Here is a 21,636-nt window from a genome sequence, read left to right as displayed (position 1 = left end):
ACACGGACGGTAATGAGGTCACAGCATCTGTATCAGTCTGAGTCCAGTAAGGTGCGAGAGAGTACACAGTAATGTGATCAAGAAAAGTTTAACATGAAGAATTTAAAGCTAAGGCAAGGGACTGGAGTAACAAGAGATAGACTAGCACGCAGTGAAGAGAACGTTAAAGAATACAGGCATAGCAGATATAAAGCAGCTACCGACCTTAGGGCTGAGGTAGAGCACCCAAGGAAGGAGCCCCACCTGGGCCTAAGATCTAGACCCTCTTGAAGAAGGCAGAACCATGGCTCATTAGATGGCAGAGAAGTTGTTGTGGTGCTACACTGCAGAATTTGTTGGAAATCTGCCCTTTGGATGACAGACGTCATCCTTTCAAACTTTCTGGAAAGCCTGGGGTGCTGAGGAATTTGTTCACAGAGAGATACCTCACTGGCAACACACTGCTCTGAGCCCACCTGAGGGGAAACAGCTTCCTGTTTATCAGAGTTGTCTCACTGGAGGCACTGCCCTGAAAAACCAATGGGGGGGCGCTGGTGCCAGGGGAAGCTGCTGGCTGTTTGGGGCTGCTGACAGTTGTCCACTGCAGTAACCACGTGCAGGCGCTTCCCACATTGTAGGTCTTGCAAGAGCCAGAGGCACTCCTGCTATAAAACGGCCCATGATGGGGAGTGCTGGGAGACCTCTGGCCGCTATCATTTGTAGGAGTCAGGGGCTAGAGGAGCTGCCTGTTAAACAGGGGCCCCCGGTTGCCACCTGCACTACAGGACCTGGGCCCCGAGGAAAGCAGGCCCTTGACAAGCCACAGGCTTTGCCGGAGCCTGCTGAGTGAGTATCCTGGAACCAGGAACCCAAACCCTTGCTTCCTGAAATGTCTCTTCAGTGTCCTCTCCTGACAAAGCTTAACATCATGCCAGCTCTTAAAAGGAATAATTATCTAAAGGGCACAGATCCGTTTTCCTAGATCCGACAATAAAGGGTAAATTAGGCAATAAATTGATAACTGGTCTAGTCCACCCCTTTGGATACTCGACTTCTATTTATACTCTTCTAAACACATTTGTACTTCTATACAACAACAAGACTGATCTATATATGTAGCTATTAAGATATAGCTATCCTTTTTGCAAATGTAGACATTTCCCAAAATGAGGAAAAGCAGTCCCAAGAGACATTATAATCATCTCTTCAAATTTAATTGCAATCACATTTAAATTTCTCTTAATTACTAACAACATATATATAAAATAAAAATGAGAAGTAGAGAGGAGAAAAAATGGTTAGAAGATAAAAACACATGCATATGAAAGGCAAATAAAAAGTATGCAAAGCTACTCTGACCCTTGTTTCTATAACTGATCATGAGACAGTATTGGTATTTATGGCTTCCTTATTTCATTACCCATTCCATATTTTCCTCACCCTCAGCCAGAACCTCAGCTAGTTGAGTTTACCTGGTATAATGATATGGACTTTCACTTACAAAAGGTCTGAATCCTCAATAGTTCTGCTTTTTTTTTTTTTTTAAATGATTGCTGTAGTTTTCCATTAACCTTTATTATTAGGCATAGAAATACCAAGAGGTACCCCAGAGAACCTCTCAGTTCCAGACATAGTCCTTTTTGCCTCTTTTGAGTAGAAGCAAACCAGTTTCCCTTCGGTTATTGAGATCAATCAGCCAGTAGATCAACCCCAGTTTTTAGCAGTTGCTTCAGTGACGGGGGCCTGAAATGGCCAGGTGGCAATATTATCTTGCAATTCACATGGAAGCATTTCTCTATTGGGAGGTAAGATCTCCAAACCAGAAGAGTTCTAAACTACTGAGACTGGAAACAGAACTTACGCAAGTGGGTTATTAAGTGTAATAATGGAAGGGCCACTCCCACTTCTACCCATTTGATTCCTGGTCCCATGTATTCTGGCAATGGGAGAAACAACACCATAAAATGCTTTCTGATTTAAAGCATATCCTGCATCATGTAAAAATAGAACCCTACCCTTTAAGGGTATAATAATACCAACTGGCACCATGATTGAGTCGTTATACGCCACTTTTCAATTAGGCCAGTTGCTTCTGGGTAAGACTAGTTAATTTAAAGGGCATGAGCTCATAGCTTTACTTACTTTGCTTTTAAATGAATACCTTGATGAGGTTCAGTGCTGTACAGAATGCCATGCTGATGGATATGTTATTCTATGCATCTAATGATCTGGGTTACTGGCAGAAGCATTATAGTCAAAGAAGACCTTATCCAGATTATTGATTGACTAGTTGATTGCCCTGGGGATTTATCTCACCAGAAGCATTCTGCCACAAGACCACCTGAAGAAGCTACCAGGTATTACTGCTGGGTGTTACTGGCCACTGTGTACTGCAGGAGCCAAGCCCTAGAGAAGCACAGCCCTGGAGGAGCCTGCCTGAGAGCACACTGGAACCAGGAAGCAAAAATCCTTTCCTCCTGCAGCGTATCTCTGGTGTTCTGTACTGACAAAGTTCTACTTTGTCTTCTACTGACATTAGGCTCTCTGGTAAAAGAGAAAAACATCAAGGGCACAGATCCGTTATCACAGATAGGTAGCAAAGAGTGAATTTGGAGCTAATGGGCAATATGTGAAGGGCACAGCTTCCATGAATCAGCTATTTTATTGTGCTTTCCTACTGTATTATGGAAAGAGTAGAAAAGAAAGACCTTTAATTTGAAGGAAATATTTAACATTGGTAAAGTTTTCCAAAGACCAAGTATAACAGTATTAATTTATTCATTTGCTTATTGATACATATTATTATTTGCCAGGTATTATGTATTGGGAATTTCAAAGTTATTAATTAGAGTCATAAATATAAATTAAAACATAAATCATATCATGTCAGTGAATCAAGGCCAGTCAATGTGATAAGAACTCTAATACGGGAAATGTAAGAGGGAGAGTAGTAGATTAAAAAGTTGACTTCAGGATGACACTGTTTCTTGAACGGAGTTTATGTCTTGTGTAGGAAATATTTACATGTTTAACATGTCTCTGTATGTGTGTGTGAAAAGAGAGAAAAGTCGTGCTACATAATGTAGTTGGAGAGGTAAGCAGTAGCCAGATTGTGTAGAAACATGTTTGCTAAATTAAGGGGCTTGGATTTTATCCAGCAGATTATGGGGAGGTCATACATAATATGACCAGCTTTGTTTTGGGGAAGATAACACTGGTAGCATTATAAAAGAAAAATATGGGGTAGGGAAAATTCCCTCTAATAGGAGTCCAGTTAAAAGTCTGTGCAGTAAATAAAAGCAAGGGGTGACTCGCTTCTACACTAGAACAGGGACCATAAGAGGAAGATGAAGTTGGGTTTTAGAAACATTTCTAAGGAAATTTCTGTTGGATATAGAGTCTGTTTGAAAGTAGGTAAGGAAGAGGGAGAAGTATAGAATGACACACAAAGGACCAGTCTTCTGCACCAGGTATTTGTTTAGTTGCTGTATAATGGCAGTGAGCTTGATGTCATTTAATTACCAATAAATTGCACCTTAATAAGTGTGTGTGTGCATATAAATATTCCCATGCATGTAGATGCTTATACAAATGTTCATATATAGATGTATATATTTAAATATATTTGATATGCATGCTAAATATACATGTATCTATGTTAAGTATATATGAGAATATTGTATACAATTTTAATATTAGAATATATAGTATATGTGTATAATTATTCATTCTTATTAATTATATATGCTTTACAAATTAAGAGTTATTTACTTCCATTTATAAAGATTTAGAACTTCCTTTGTGATTGCTTTGCAATTGTGATTGTCTCTTTTCCAATTGCTAATGGTTTGCAACCAGTTTTATTTTGTTCCTGGTAAGAGATATTTTAAATTATGATTTTCAGAAATGCCTAATAGTTAAAAAGTAGCATCAGCCAATTGGATTTATTTTTTGGTTATTTAAAATATTACCCTACCCCAAGATATAGTAGCAGAGCGATTATATTAGTAATATCTTCTAAATTAGAGATTTGTGTTTCAGTCCTGACTACTTAATGAAAAAATTATATGACTTCATATAAGCCATTTAACTTTTATCCTGTAGTTTCTTGTCTAAAAAATGAAAGAATTGAACAGAAGAATCACCTCTGAGATCCTTTCTACCTGTTAAATGCAGTGATTCTTTAATTGTACTGTTTATTTCTTAAATAATTGCCTAAATTATGTAGTCTTTATATAATTCACATGAACGTCTTAACCCATAATCCTTTAGAATTCAGTATCTACAACTTTTGGAGGAGAGAAGATAGATGGATACATTCAAGCAGTGTTGTAGATTAGACTTTTAAATTTTGGTGGAAAGGTGTATGGGCCTTTTCCAGGTATCGAATCAACTTTGAGAGTGAGAAGTAGAAAGCAGGAAATTTAGTAATAGGGAAAGGTCATGTAGGGGAAGAAATTTGTTTAAAGCCTATGGCATTTATGTATAATGTGACAGCTACAGAGAACCAAAGAGTTGAGGCGAGTTATTATGACAGTAATGGTAGTTTATAGAGGGTAACTAGAAAGCAGACTCCCTAAGGGTAGAGATTTTTGTCTCTTTTGTTCATTACTATATCCCCAGTACCAATAATAATAACTGGCACATGTTTGATGTCCCATTTACTAGTTGTGTGATCTTGGGCAGTTTGTTTAACTTTGCCTCAGTTTCCCCATCTGTAAAATCATTAAAAGAATGAATACATAAAAGAAGTAAGTGAGCAAAAAAAAAAAAAAAAAAATCAGAGTAATTTGGTAGGAAAAGGTAATAAACTAGTGATCAAATGTGAGATGATTAGAACTTTTCAAAGGACTTGTGTATGATGAAAAGAGGTCAGGGTAGGGTGATTTTTTAGCAATTAAGTGGCAGAATTTGCCATCCTAATAGGATGAAGAAAAAGAATGAAATATAAAATAATATTTTAGTACAAAAGACATTAAAAATGTACAAATACTCTTTTTTCATTATATAAAATTGCTGTTTTTCCAAATATTTTCTTACAACTGTCACTGGATTTAAATTTTAAAATTTTGCTCAAGTAATATATTTTTTAAAAGATTTATTTATTTATTTGAGAGAGAGAGAGAAAAAGAGAAAATGTGAGTGTGGAGGGGAAGAGGGATTGGGAGAGAGAATCCTCAAGCAGACTCCCTGCTGAGCACAGAGCTTGGATGGTGTTGGTGGAGGGCGGGGGGGGGGGGGGGGCGGTGGCGGTTGATCCCAGGACCCTAAGATCATGACCTGAGCTGAAATCAAGAGTCAGATGCTTAACCAACTGAGCCACCCAGGCACCCCTCAAGTAAGAATATTTTATAGTTAGGATAACTTTGTAGTTATCAGATACCCTACTGCTACTTTTTTTTGGTCTAAATTTTTAAATGGGAGTGTAAATTAAGCATGTTTAAACAGATGGTTTCTTTATGCTTTCCACTAATTTTTTTTTCATTCCATGAGGAATTTATCACATTCCCATCTGCAGCAATTTATTCTGTATACCTATAGTTATTTATAGTGCATAAATTTCTGAATTAAATATTGATTCAGGTAAAAATCAAATGAAGTCTCTAATCTATATTTCTTGGGTTTTGTGAATAAATACATTCTTAGGGGACATAAATCTGCCCCTCAATAATTCATATAGAACTTCAGCTGAAGTGAATAGAATTTACCCATAAGAATGAGGCACAGTTTAAGAGATGTGTGAGTGGCGTTGTGTCTATATGAGAGCTTTACTTGTAAAGTGTGTTGAATTAGAATTGTGCTGTTTTCATTGTGGTCATTACACTGATGGGTTGTTTACCTGTGGTCTCCTTGGGAATCTGAAAATGTGGTTTTCCCCCCAAAATACATGTCTGTTTAATTGCTTAAAACATTGCTTGGTTTTATTAGTGGCTGATTTCCTCTAATAAATATAGTTTGACTTTAAGAAAAAGGAATGAGTGTGATTTTATATCACAAAGGGGAAAGAACTTTAGTTTGGCTTCCAACTAAATATTCTTGCAGATCCAAACTGAGATGATAACTGGTAGAATTTTTATCAATTATCTTCTTAACATCTGAGAGAATCTGTTCCATTGGTTTCCTACTGAAGTTACCCACTGTGATGCCGGAGGAAAGTTTTGTAAATTGGATCTCTGTCACAGACCTCAACTTTGTCTTACAAAGGTCAGGTGTTCTTGTGTGTCTGTTGAGTGTAAAGGCTCATTCTCCACCATATGATTAAGATAGAATATTTTCAGCCAGTAGATATTATTCAGAGCCCCATAATGATGGGAATTTTGAATGCTTGTATATCAAAAAGCATTTTAAAATAATGGTTGTTGCACTCAGGAGCTTGCTTGGGTTGGTATCCTGGCTTTGCCACATACTAGATGGGTGATCTTGGGCCATTGGCTTAACTTTGCTGCAGTGTCCTGATCTGTAAAATGGGAATAATGATGATAGAAGCTATTTCATAAGGTTGTTGTGAGGATTAAGTCTGAGTACATCAAGTACTCAGAATAGTGTCTGGCACATAGTAAGCATTATATACACATGTGATGATACTAGTATTATTATTGTTATTACAGTGACAGTATCTCTGTTAGACACTGGTGGCCTGGGACCGGAAGTTCCGAGTACGTTTATTTGATGACGAAGTTCACTGTCGTCCACCTTTCTTATCAAGTTTCTCCCCCTGATTTTATAGGCCTCATCAGTTCTTTCCTTTTCACATGGTTTCCACATATACTTATAATTACAGTGCATGGGAGAGAAATGTTCCCAGTGATTTTATTGTGCATTAGTCGGTATGTGGGACCATATCAAGTCAATATATTGAGTATGCTTTGTGAAATCATATTTGCATTTAAACATTCATTTGTCATTTAACAAAGATGATAAGGATTTTTTTCTTAAATTTTTATTTGGAAAATTTGTTTTTCTTTGAAAATTATAGCCTTATTATATATTATTCCTCATTTATTATTTCTATAGTTTCCAGAGCATAATGACTGGGATATGTTCTGACTCAAATACTGAAACTTCTCCCACCCTCTCTGCTTTCATAAAGAACAGCTGTGGTATTAAATCACCGACAGAATATTAGAAAAGAATATAGAGTTCTAGTCCTGTTGTGAGCCAGACGTAGAGTCTTGGGTAATTCTAGTCCAAAGAAGTATGATTGTCATTTCCCTCTGTGCTTAAACAATCAATATATCATAAATAACTTACAAGTAAATGATTCTTCTTACTTGGCTTAAAAATTGATCTCATTTCTTTATACTACTTTATTTTGCAAATCAGACTTCTAAAATACATAGTTTATTTTCCCTAATTTGCACAGGTGTTAGAATGTTCTAGATAAATAATTTGTTGTGACAGTTAGTTCCCTTCAGAGGTGTGGACAAATTTCATGAAGAATAAGTCTTAAGAGTCTCTGTCATGTCCCAGAAGGCCCTCCAGTTCTGACGAGGCTTGCTTCTCTGACCTTACCTCCCGCTGTTCTCCCACTTACTCCGATCTAATCTACTCCTCTGTGAAGATGACTAGCATGTTCCCACCTCATCTGCCTGAAATGCTCTTCTCCTCAAAGCCATAACAGTGGGCTCTCTTATATCATTCGGGTCTCAGTTCAAATGTCACGGCATCAGAGTTTGTCTCTAATCCTCCTGTCTAAAACTGCCCCTCTGTCACTTTCTACCCTCTTAGCCTGCTCTAGGTTTCCTCTTAGAACTTACCTCTAACCCACATAATATTTACTTGTTTATTGTTTGCTTTCCCCATTAAAATGTAAGTTCCATGAATACAGGGACTTTGTTCTGTTCAGTATGGGTCCCTGTGGCCTGGTAGAGATTTATGATAACACATAGCAGGCACTCAAAAATTTTGTTGAATTAGGCAAGTAACTTACTATGATATTTCCAATTGCTCAGTTACTTCTTGTGCTTTAAAGGTTTTAGAGATGATCTTTAGATATATTTTGAAGGTGGTCTGATTTGTAGTCTAGGTCTGTTAACCACCTGTCTGGGAAAAAATATCGTTAACTAAGAACATAAAATGTTAGAATTGGTCTGATCTAAGGCTAAAGAATACTACATCTCTCAGAGACAATGCTTACAGATCGTCTCGCATATCCTTCTTATTTTAAAGATTAGGAAACAGATCTGGTTATATTTGTACATGTGCCAGAGGTCATACAGCTTTAGTGGCAGAGCCCTAATTTTGTATGCTTCATTTCTTATTGTTTTATACAGCTAATATATAATTGTGTGTGATTTCCTAGTACATTTTTTTCTTAGTTGTGTTTTTTCACTCACTACTTTACTAACTCTTCTGCAAAGTAGATGTTATAATAGTGTTCTCTCTAGTTTTCAATCACATAGCTATTACATGCTGCTAGGGGAGTATGGGGGTCTTTGGTCTGTTTCTGCCTGCTCTGGAAATCTCCACTTGGATGTCTCACATTTAACAGAATCGATATTTGCAAAAACATATTCCTTATAGTTCCACCTGAACGTGACACTTTTTGCTGTATCACTTTAAATAATTCATTCTAGTTGCTTAGGCCAGAAATTGTGGTTAGGGAGGGATAGTGTTTTTACCTCTCCCTGTCACCTACCCGCTAAATCCAAAAAGTTGCCAAATCCTGTAGAACGACCTTCTTTCCGGGCAGACCTTGATTAGTAGAGATGATCCTTTGCCACATGCTGGCCGTTGCAGGTGTTTTGTAACTGTCTCTCATCACGGAGAGCAATCGCCCTCTGTGTGAAGCCAATAAGATTCATCAGATGATATTGTGCCTTCTTAGCGAATAATTCATAACTTCACTTAAGGATGACCATTAAGGGCATAGGGAAGGTATCTATAAAGCAATTAATAGAGTGCTTTGAACTCTGGGTGTACCCACTAAAACAGGTTACCCTTACTGTAATTCCTCATTTTGAGAATGTAGTATTATTCTTGTTACACTGTTATTTTCTTAATAATGTAAAAGGAACACTTTCTCTTTTTTTTAAGGTTTTAAATGAGTTTTTTTTTTTTTTTAAAGATTTTATTTATTTTTTTGACAGAGAGAGACATAGCGAGAGCAGGAACACAAGCAGGGGGAGTGGGAGAGGGAGAAGCAGGCTTCCGCAGAGCAGGGAGCCCGATGCGGGACTCGATCCCAGGACCCTGGGACCATGACCTGAGCCGAAGGCAGACGCTTAACGACTGAGCCACCCAGGCGCCCTTAAATGAGTTGTTTTAAAAGTAATCTGTGTGCAAATGGAGAAATTGAGTAAAGTAGCCCCCTTTCAGAGCTGTATAAATGCTTTTAGCCATTGAGTTACACTGAAGGGATGGAAAGAGTTAACACAGCTTTAAAGATGCCTAATTTACAACCAGGGAGTACCTAAGAGCTCTCAGAGAATTTGACCGAGTTAGATCAACCCTATTTCATCTCCCTCTATGAGGGTTCAAATAAGACAAATAAATCCAAGGTCTGTAATTGTTAAGTGAAGGTATTTGATTGCCTCCTAGTGGTATATTATATGCTCCAATTAAGGAATTTTTAAAAAATAATTCATGTTGAAGGAATACTGTAGATAAACTAGTAAAGCTTGTAAGTGCCAAGTACTAAAATCCTTTAATGATAGCATCCTAAATAGAAACAAAATACATTGTTTGCCATATAAAATTAATTAAAAATCTAACTGGAAAAAATATATATGATGAAGATGAGTATACTTTTAATAAAAATTTTTATGTTTTTGGTTCAAATTGGATTCCTTTAATTTTTTTTTTTTAGCTGAACTATTTTGCACTTAAATATGAACAAATGTTTCTATTAAGATTGAATTGCTTTTTATACATTTATCCTTTTAGGTTAATTTGATTATTGTGTGTAAGTTTTAATTTCTCTGTATAACAGGAATAATGGTTTACAGAAAGTCTGTGGATTATTTTCAGATAGTTTTATTTTTAAATTCCGATTTTCAAGTTGAATAAAATGATTTAATTAGTAAGCTTGAAATGCTGACTCTAGCAAGACTTTTAAAATGAAGAATGCTGACTTAATTATTGCTTTAAACATTAAAAAATGATTAACAGAGAAATATAATTTAAGATGTAAAGAAAAGTCCCATGGAAAGAATTCTGGTGAGGGTCAGTAGGAGGGAGGGGAAAAAAAGTGATATCCCTTTGTTAAGCATTAAAAAAAATATTTAATTAACTGCTTGCCAAAACAAGACAATTAAAATGGCAATTACCTTTAAAATAGCATCAATGTATTTGCAGCTGTTGTGATACAAAGCTAGGAAACAAAATGTTAATCTGAAATGAACAGTTTAAATATGAAATTATGATATCCTTGGCTTCCTGTAGTACAGCTGTCAAGCTTGGGCAGTTCGCTGGTCAATAGTGACATTCTATGTGTCAGTGAGCAGAGTCTCTTGATACCATAACCCGCAGTTCACACATTACTGAAGCTCCAACTGTCGAACATTCAAGTCCCCTGGTATTATTGCAGCTTCCAGACTCTCCTGACTGGCTCATGTTTCATTCTTTGGCAATTTGCCCTAATGATATCCCTCAGGAGCTTTCAGCCTCTCTTCCTTTCCATATTTAATCGTGGTATATTAATCTGAGTGATGCGCAAACTGTGCTGCACAAATTGTAATTTCCTATAATTTCTTCTAAGATGCTCACCTAATTTTTCAGTTTTACTTTTATTTACGTTCTAAGTTTTGACCCCAAACACTGTATTTTCAGATAGTTATAATTGTCTCCATAAGATGCCCAAGAAGCCACTTTTGCTATTTGTATATTTTTTAGAGGGGTTTTGAACATAAGATTTTTTTTTTCCTGGCAGAATTGGTAAAGATAGTGTGATTTAGGTCACTAAATAAATTGTTTTGTGGTTGTTATTAATCTTTGCTAACTTAAGCATGTCTTTTTGTTTGGAGGGTCAGCAGCTACTTACTGTTATTATCCTTTTGCAAACTGCAGTTAACTGCCTGTGTCCATGGATCGGTTGCCCTGCTGTACCCCATGTACTGGCAACACATATACATCCCAGTGCTTCCTCCGCACCTGCTGGACTACTGCTGGTAAGACGGCTCTGGCCGGACCCCTTTAAATCCAGGCTTTGTGATTAGAGAAGACTCATTATTTGTAGAGTAGGTAAGTGTGGTGTGTATATATAGACGAATGGGAGCCCTGAAACTTGGCTTAGAGACTGGTAACAAATATCAGAAGGTGCTTTCGTGAAGGGCATTTCAAAGCTAGCAAAAATGTATACTTGGCAAGCATAAAGTTCTTTAGACTTTGTGAGGTACTTCTGCAGTCATTTAGATAATTAAATGCGTAAAGAGAAGTAAGTACAGTCTTAGTGGTGGTTAGCAGAAGTTATAGTATCAGTTAGAGAACTCCGTATCCCCGGTGTCAGGATTTGTCTGCAGAGCGTGTCAGAAACCACATTGTCTCTGTCGGGGCACACTTTCATTCCCTTTACCTGAGGACACACTTTCCTAGACCCCTCTTCCCTCAGCAGCACACCAAATACCAAGTACCAGCAAAGGGGTTGCCTCTAATTCAGGGATTCCCTGAGTTTCTGGTTTAAATCAAAGTCTCAACCTTAAGCCACTATGAGAAGCAATGTTGAAAAGTATTGGGAATCATTTTGAAAAGCTTCCTGGCATTAGAAACAACTCCCAGTGATCTCACCCAGTTTGAACTCAATTACACCTGTAGAACTTTTCTGTTCTCTTCGTCCGGAAGAGTGTGTATACTCACGGTGAGGCTGGACAAGGGTTAGACTCTGGAACAGCAGCTTGAAATGCTGACTCTAGCAAGACTTTTAAAATGAAGAATGCTGACTTAATTATTGCTTTAAACATTAAAAAATGATTAACAGAGAAATATAATCCCTGTGACCAACATACCTAGTACATATTAGCATCTTGAAGGCAGGAATGGCAGTTTATTCACATTGACAATGCCATAGATCCTGGCACGTGGTGTTCAGTAATTAAAATTTATTCATTTTAAATAATTTTTACAAAAGTAATTTGAAAATATATTGATACATGATTTTTAAAAGTACATGTCAAGTTAGTGGCTCAAGAACTAACACTTCTAATGACGAAGCTTAGAATTATATTTTATCATAGATAATGTTATGCTATTTTAATTTCTCTATTAAAACATTCTGACCTCTTAGGAGGTAACGTCCCTTTAAGTTCAGTTCTCTGTAATGATTACACATTTAAGACTTTCTTTTATTTATTTATTTATTTATTTATTTATTTATTTATTTTTTAAAGATTTTATTTATTTATTTGAGACAGAGAGAATGAGAGAGAGAGAGCACATGAGAGGGGGGAGGGTCAGAGGGAGAAGCAGGCTCCCCGCCGAGCAGGGAGCCCGATGCGGGACTCGATCCAGGGACTCCAGGATCATGACCTGAGCCGAAGGCAGTCGCTTAACCAACTGAGCCACCCAGGCGCCCCATTTAAGACTTTCTAAAATACTGTTATTTAGAAATTATCCTGTGATGTAGGTAGTTCTGTGCTAATTCTTTCCAGAGATGTCTTCCTGATACTTTCTAGCCCTGCCATCAAGTTCTTCTGCTGCCTCCACTATAAGGAAGGAAGCTTGTTTCATTTTTCAGTCCCTCGAATTTTCTTACTAGTTTCTAACTTTGAAATAGCCTTTAGGACAAGTTCTAACAGCCTCTATGCCAGACAGTTCCCTGTTCCGGAGAGTACAGCAGTGATAAACAAGGAGTTATCTGAAACTTCCTGAACCTTAAGGTCACAATGATAGGCTCAGCTTCTATCATAGGAACTGAGCAGTATAATATAATTTTTTTCTTTTTTTTTTTCTTTTGAAATAGCTGTCTAAGACTCTAGCTCTCTTCTGTCAGAAAATTTTATGGACTAAAGTATTTCTTAGGGAAAATAGTTTTCTTCCCTTTGCGTCCTTGCAAATGATCTTAGAATTCTACTGATCTCTATGCAAAAGGGAGAAAAATATTAGTGATTGTCCCTTCAGTCTCATGGTTTTTGAATAAAGACATTTTTATATTTCACTTCAAAAATAACACCAGAAAGGTTTGATGGGTTAGATGTATATTTGCCAACTCTTCAAGGTGAATGGTACTTTCCAAATCCTGAAATAATCCTGTCTCCTGGAAGTATTTTTGTTTGCGCATCTGGTATCTCTGGTGTGACATAGACTGTGGAGAGTCATAATGCCATCTTGTGACCATGCATGAATATAGCATCTGGGTCCACTAATGAAAGGCGTGCTAATTTGTTGACTCATTCATTCATCCATCCATTTGTACATCAAATATTTAGTGAACACCTATTTGCCAAGCAGTGAGTATATGTAAGGTAATGAATGAAACTTAGTTTCTGCCCTTGTAGTATCCAAAGAGAGGAAGAAGTTCACACACATGTGCATAGAGCACACACACACACGTACACACAAGAGGAACACAGAGTAACACTTCAGTACTATAAGGTTTATATCAGAGGCATGTAAATGCAACATGGATGGACACCTAGGAAGAAGTGGCCCGCACTGCTTAGTAGGATAGGGAAGGCGACTGGGAGGAAATGACACCATCTAGATTTTCTTTTAATCTACCAGTGTAAAGGAAGAATGGGAATTTCTATTTAACAGGTACAAGATTTCAGTTATACAAGGTGATTAAGTTCTAGAGGTCTGTTGCACAATGTTGCGCCTGTGGTTAACAATACTGTGTTGCAGACTTAAACATCTCTTAAGAGGGCGGATCTCATATTCAGTGTTTTTACTACAAGAGAGAGAATGAGAGAGAGGGAGAGAGCGGGAGAGGGAGAAAGAGAGAACCTTAATGTGGCAAGTCCATGATACTGCCACACACTCTTAAACTTTCTGAGTCCTTAAACACCTAGGAGGTAGTATGACTCTAGTACCAGTAAAATTATAATCATTCTTTATTTGTTCAAGAGTGGTTGAGTCACTTTTTTATTTAGGCTACCTATCTGACTGTTCTTTCCATGAAAGGAGCAGATTTAGCTTTTAAGAGAATTGTTTTTTAAAACATAAATGGAAAATTATGCTGTTTAGACTACCTAAGTTAATAGACTGCTGTTACTGTGTACCCACAAGTGGTCTCTGTAAGAAAACCTAAAAAGAAAAAAAAAAAAAAAGCTATTACATGGTGATTATTTTTGAGTAAAGATTAATTGCTACCCCAAATAAGAAGCAGTCATTATGGTCTTCTGTATCCTATCTTTGCAAAATAACTTCATTGACAGAAAGATCTAGGACAGTTTTGCATGTGGATGATAAAACATCTGGGTTGCCAAGGATCTCTTCCTGACTTACTAACACCCTAATCTAATTAGGAGATTTCAGCTAGGGTTGCAAAATTACTTTTTGTGAGATTTGGCTGATATAATATTAGGAGGTACACAATCCAGTTTTCATGAGAAAGAAATAACTATTCAGTAAAATCTATATTCCATAAAATACAAAATCTGTCTATAAAATATATTCTATAAAATCTATATGCAAAACATCATGATTATTTTAGGAATTTATGCTCTAGATTAATAATGTTTGCAATTCTAACATCTCTATATGTTTTTGATTTTGTTAGTAATTAGTGAAATAAAAACACAGTACCCAGTAATCTCACAGAAAAAGTGACAAGTTACTTCATTACTAAGTTCTACATATGAGCCCTTAATTGAATTTTTATTCTAGTTTAACAACTGCTAAACATTTATTTTTTGTATTTCAAGAAATAACTAGCTCTCATGAAGTTTTAAAAGTGTTAGCTGTATTTCATAGGACTTCAGTAGGTTAGGTACTAGTTTTTGGCTCTGAATTTTTGAAATCTCATCCACTCAGTATTCATCCAACATCTGTAAAATGGACATAATAATTGTTAATTTTAGAAAGCTTTTATATTTTTGATGAACACTCATTATATTAAAACGTGCTTCAAAATTTGAGATACCTTGGACTTTCTATGTTGTAAATTTTGTGGGTAGGATAAATCTGGGTGAATTGGAAGTTTGCATAGTAACTTGAATAATTTTATACTTATTTTGGGCATGGACAGCTTGACATATTTAAGATCTTGGGATTTGCTACCCTGTTTTGTGAAAATGTTCTGAACCCAGTCGTGGGAGCCTAGAATAGTTAGTGACATCTATTTTATGTCTTCTGTGGAGTCCCAGAAGGAATTCCAGAGATGAGAACTTGAACTAGGGAAGTAATCAGCCTTCCTTTATTTAAGCAGAAGTGGGACAGTCCACATTTATTCCTCCTGTTTCCTTTTGAAGGCAGAAAAATCTGTTAGGTCTTAAGGATATCAAGGCCTATAAATAGTTCTTAACTTTCAGTCAAATGTTCCAGAATATCAGATCAATTCCAGATGGTCTGTTGTATTAAAAAAAAAAAAAAGATAGGAAGGAACAAAGCTACAAAAGGGAATTAGATGGAACCTAGTACAATGAGAAGTAATGAACAGGATAATGAGGAGTCAAATATAAATTTTAACCATCCTTATTTTTGGTGAATTCTGGATATATGTTAGTGGTTAAGCCATCTTTAAATAAATTTGGAGTTTTGAGGTTACCTTGAAAACTGTGGATCTGTCGAGGTGCCTGTTAGCTTTATCCATGACTGGTTCTCAGTACAGAGGGTATGCAGGAGTTTGGACAGCTCAACTCTAACGTGACAGTGACGTTTGGAAAATTAAGCAAATTCTTTGAAAAAGACTGTTTTCATTAACGTAGAAAATGTTTGCATTAAATATAACACAGAGATGTCTATACAAGAAGTGTCAAAAAATGTTTTATTTTTAAATAGCTATTTATTTGCATATCTTCTATTACCTTTGTGGACATCCGTCCATTCTCAGGTTTTCTTGTTAAATAATATTTTGATTCTCTTCTTGCATTTCATGAGAAATGTTTTTGAAATTACTAGTAAGCCTGATTTTATGTTACAAAAAATATTTAATGTCTGTATCCTCTGTTGAAGTATAAGATCCACAAGGGAATATATTCTGTTTATATCATTTATTATTGTACCATAGCCCAGGTTCCAGCATCTGGTTTGCTCCAGATATTATCTGTTGAATTAATTAATTCAGTATTATTCTTAAACATATTTGAATATTTTGATTTGTTAAAATTATTTTATTAATAGAAGTAAAAGTGGGATAAATAGGAATGTATGACGTTTAAATAAAGGACTAAGTACATGAGCAGAAAGATAGCACAGAAAGAGAATGATAACAGTAGAGGAGGCGCTTGTTTATCTTTGTACTTCTAGTTCCCAAGCAGTGCCTGGCACATAGTAGGTCTCAATAGATATTGGGTGATTGACTAACTCAAAAAATTTTGGTGCCATAGTAGGCATGAAATGATGATATATTAAGAAAATCATAGAAATAAGAAACTGAAACTAATTGAATAAAAGAAGATATATAAGAGAAATGTGAATTTGATAATTAGGATATATTTGATATGAGGTATATGGAAGGTTTAATTCAGACTATGGCCTAGACTCTAATATTCTTCCTAAATAAAGTTTTTTTAGGCATTACCACTCTTTATTTAATTATAGATTATTTTGTGATTTTTATGCAAATCAACCTTAATTTGAATATACTAATGGCCTCCCAGATTAAATTTGACTTTTATATATTGAATAATTTTAAATATCTATAATGGGCTGTATTAGAACTGTACATTTAATTAATTTAATTTTTTAAACCTTCTGAATTACTTATATTGTTGTTTTAGTTTTAATGAACTTATACATTATGTATCTTTAATTTAGTGCTCCAATGCCATACCTGATTGGAATACACTCCAGCCTCATAGAGGTGAGTATCTTTCAGACATGAGATACATGAGTGATAAATTAATTAATAAAAATCATAGTTAAAACAGTTGTGTTTTGAAAGAGTATCAGCTGAATAGTATAAAGCAGTGACTAGTTTCATATTTAGGGTATCCTTACACAATCATTTTCAAAAAGGTAATATTTGGAATAATTTCATTTCAATTAGTATACTGAATGACCATCTTCAATGGCATGAAACCCATGAAAATATGTTAAACTTGGTCAAGGTCATGTGGTAAGTTTTTAAATACTAAAAACTTAGTCTTTGATGAACCACTTTCTTTATGGCACTTGGGATCTTTTATATTTATTTCTTTTTCAGACCTTATTTTGAAGGTCAGAATTTATGTAGTTATAAGTCATAAAGGGAAAATGTTTTTATTTTTCAAGCTCCATTATGATCCAGTTTATCAGTGTGCATTTTCAAGATGTGAATTTAATACTCTAATCATGAAGTTTTAAATTAGAATATAGCTTTAAAATTTTTTTTAATTTCCAGTCCTGTTGGGGATTTAAAATGCAGTAATTTTTTTTTGCACTGTTATCACTTCATTCCAAAATGATTTTTGTGACTTGTCATCATTATAGTGAAAAACTTTGAACTTTAAATACCTTGAACTTGGAATCAGTGAGATTTCCAGAGAAGACTTCTTAGAAGATTAGATTCTAAAATAAATAAATAAATAAAAGACTTGGACCCAAACAAAAGACTTGGGTCAGTTGCATGGTATCATTATGCTAGCTGATTTCAGTTTTACTCAGTTTTCTTTCTTTTTTTTTTCTTTTGCTGATTGTGCATATTGTACATTAGCCCAATTTCTAATCAACAACCTAAATGAGTTAGATTTGGTTTTCTCATTAGTTGTTGTCACTGTATACACCATCAGTCCTCACTTTGCTGATCAAGGAAGATCCTTTTGATTATTTTAAAACTCCTGAGGATCGTGTCTGGAGAAGTCATGTTCCTATAGTAGTCCTTCCTGAGTTAGAGAGTTCTACGTGTGCTCTGGTTTTGGTCATTTTCTCCTTTTGCAGAATGCTAGGGCAACATTTTTTATTTGTTTAATCATCAACAAAGAATACATTTTAATGAGTTTCTTTGGTAGACTTAATTTGTTTTTAATTTTGAAGTCTGAGTTGGATAACATTATGAATCTTTATTAATTTTTAGAAAATTTATTCTTACATGACAAGGTACTGGCAGTGAAAGGTCAATGTGCATAAAATAAAGCATGAATGAATAGGTATTTAGTCTGTTATTTGATTGTGGAATATATATCTGGTTTTTTATTCATCATTATTTTCACTGAATAAAATCTAACCGCAGTTAGTTGGTATGGGTTCAAAGAAGTCATCAAATTGAATTTGATATTAGTGCACATGTCTCCTCTTATTTAATATATTAATTTTTATAATATATTTATTTGTACAGATGAAAAATATTTAAAGTAGTTTATTGTACCTGTTGATGTGATATATTTTGTTGCATAATGGTGCTATATCAACTTTTAAAACAGATGATTCAGCTTTTCCAAAATATTATGGAAATGGGTACATGTTTTAAATATTTGATCACCCTTATCATAAATTTATTGGATACCTATAGAGAAAATCAGTACTTTTTTTAAGGAGCAAATCTAAGACTTTTTTACTTCTTACAGTATTGTCTTAGAGAAATGATCCATTCTAATTTTAAATTGGTTCATCATTAAATAAGACTGTTTAGAGCCATGATTAGATTGGCTGAAATCTCTGGACTTATTGAACCGTCTTTGTAGTCAGTTCAATTAGGTTTATTTGGTTTAATAGTGAACGAGAAGGTACAATAGAACTTCAAGAATGTCTTTAAACCAGTTGGGTACCATTTAGTAACTTTCTCCTTAATTTATTACAAAATGATACAAGTCCTGCAATTCCATTCTTATTATATCATTAATAGGCAGATTTTTTTTTTTTATCTTTTGTGCTTTCTTATTTTATATTAATGGTATTATAATTAAAATGTGGATATATCTGTTTACATATTTTATATATGAGACCAAACTGAGTAATTTTTTACATTTTGCTCGGCTGCAATTACAACAGATTTTTTTTTTTTTTTTTAGGAAGAATCAAAATATGCCCTATTCTCTCTCTTGGTCAAGACAGTTTCAGTACACTAGTTTTACAAAGACTTCTAGATATAATTGTTCAAGGATGTGAAACTAATATCCTTTCAAATCTATCTTTTAATTATTTCTATGTAATCATGAGTGAAAGATGGCTAGGAATCTCTTTTTAAAATGTGAATTTGCTTCCAAAATAAAGGATAAGGACATTTTGTTCCCCCTGAAAATTAGACTTTAGGGATGAACTCAAAGGCCTGTAAATGATGAGAAATAAGTTAGTGGAGGCTACAAAGTAAGGATTGTATTATGTGTTTTAAAATACACAAAAAAATAGTTCTGAATAAAATGTTAGTTCAGTTTTACAAGAACATGTGACTACTGCCACTGTGTCATTTCCTTGCAATAAAACACATGATGCACATATGTAGTCACATTGCCTGGATGGGTTATTATATAGAGAGGATGTGAGAGAAAAACTTACCAACTTTAATACCTTGCTGTTGTCCTTCATAAGACTTTCAGTCTCTGTCCTGATATTATTTTATTACTTTTGAAGAAAAAGGCAAATTCTCCTTTTTCTTGTTCTTTCCCGATCCAAGCAAGCTGATGAATTTTATGAGCTATAAAAATATGAGACAGAGAAAGTGGTATCATTTTATATGCTGTATGACCTTTTACTCCTGTTTAGAAAATTGTTAAAGCCTGACTTGGAAGGAAACATAGATAAAATACTAACATTAATCCAAATTAAAAAAATTTTTAATTACATACTATATTTCTCTTGTTGCTTATGTAGAATCGTTCTCATTTAGTTGTATTGATTTATTGAAATCAATACATTTTCCATTCTTATTGCATGGTCCCTTGAACAGAATTTAATATTCAGCTATTATCACACTCTTTTAAACTAAGTGCAACTTGGAAAAAATTATACATTTCATGTTAATACTAATCTTCTTTACTCAGAGTTTAGCATTTGTATCACCACAGAATATTTAGGCATCACATAACCGTTATTTCAGGCTATTTAGAGGAACTCATTTTATCCTTTAGCAAGTGCATTGGATTTCTGGATTATCTTTACAGTTTCTGTTGAAAGGGACAACTTAGAATTGAAGGTGGAAATCAAAATTATGACACACCTTTCCCATCCAAATGCCATTAATATAAATGTATTTTTGCTTATAAAATAGGGTATTTTTGTATTTATGCTATAGTTAATTTATAGATAACTATATATTTATGTATGTGAGCCTCTTTTGCATGTATGTATATATATGGAAAGGAAAGGGAATAGTTTATTTATAAATGTTTTGTCAATAGTGTCACACAATTGTAGGTGATTCTCTGTTAATTCCTAAGAAACAGCCATCCTCTGACTCTTACTTTAGAGTACTTACAATGACTTTTCCAAGATGGATTTTTAAAATCATGTGTTCCCTGGAGAATTCATGTTCTACACAGACACTATGGCTTTCTTAACACAAATTCCGTACTCTAGACCACCATTTCCCTAGCAAATTTAACATTCTACCTAATATGCAGAGATTTGAAGTTCTAAATGAATCAAGGAAATTTCATTCTTGAACAACTTAAAAAAATTGGTCTGGCCAATTTAAAATTTAAGGTATTTAATAATTCCAAAAATGGCTATTATTCTAGAATGTCATTTTTAAAAATACTATACTGAAGAAGAATACTACACTGAAATTAATTTACTTATTGCCAGTTGACCTATACAATTACGGAATTCTGAGTTGATAGATCTATTTCATTAATGAGCACCTTATTTATTTGCTCAAAAAGTAATACTATTTGCTATCATTTAAATAAGGCAAATAGATTTATATGATTTAAGTATACATATTAGTTTAAATAGGAAAAATAAACCATAAGTATTTTCTTTAAGAATGAAAAATTTGATGAAATTCTAATTTACCATCATTAGTCCACATATTGAGATAATTTGACCATTTGACTAAATTGTCAAACAGATAAGATAAGCCAAACAATTTGATAGGCTTTTAAATTTGATCTTTTATATTAATCATGTGATAAATATTACTAACAATTTCTTATTACTGCCTTCTTTATCATTTTTCTTAACTTACAGTCCTCATCATCAGCTTACACTGAATTGATATGGAAATACAGAGAAAATGTTTATTAATTTAAAACTTAGTTCACTTACAGTAGTCATAATTATTGGCTTATGTTAGCCCTACAATATGATTTATGCTAAAAATAGGTATAGAACTGGCCACAAGTTCCTGTATCATAGGATTGAAATTCAGCTTATAAAGGTATAAATTTTTGTGGTTAATGTAGCTGTGCCTATTTTGTGAGTTTTTGTTGTAATATCTCTTTGGTAGTTAAATTATATTCAGTATCTCCAAACTAAATCAGTGTGTTTAGATGAGCAAACATTCTATTTTAAGGATTTTTTTCCACCCAGTCTTTTTGAATGATTATGGACAAACTTTCTTTCTCATAAGGCAAAGTCATTTATATGTTCTTATAATATAGGATTTTCTTTTTTTCTTTTCCCAAGGCTGATTATCCTTAAGATAATTTTCTCTACATTTCTAAGCTCATTATAGTTTTGGAAGGAAAATATACTAAGATGTTTATT

General features: G+C 34.5%; 1 protein-coding gene across 11 annotated transcripts in view; it reads left to right on the top strand.

The window, feature by feature from the left end:
* Window positions 1-21,636, top strand: part of DENND1B (DENN domain containing 1B) — a 265,783-nt gene that overhangs the window by 140,295 nt on the left and 103,852 nt on the right. For all 11 annotated transcript variants that reach the window (XM_078078238.1, XM_078078240.1, XM_078078234.1 and 8 more), the window contains 2 exons: window positions 10,987-11,087; window positions 16,831-16,876. In XM_078078238.1, coding sequence (XP_077934364.1) covers window positions 10,987-11,087; window positions 16,831-16,876 — 147 coding nt within the window. The remainder of the gene's footprint in view (window positions 1-10,986; window positions 11,088-16,830; window positions 16,877-21,636) is intronic.

The sequence above is a fragment of the Halichoerus grypus genome, chromosome 7 (genome assembly GCF_964656455.1).
Source record: "Halichoerus grypus chromosome 7, mHalGry1.hap1.1, whole genome shotgun sequence".
Taxonomy (NCBI): Eukaryota; Metazoa; Chordata; class Mammalia; order Carnivora; family Phocidae; genus Halichoerus; species Halichoerus grypus.
The sequence above is the reverse complement of the archived record's forward strand: the minus strand, read 5'-3'. Positions and strand labels throughout refer to the sequence as shown.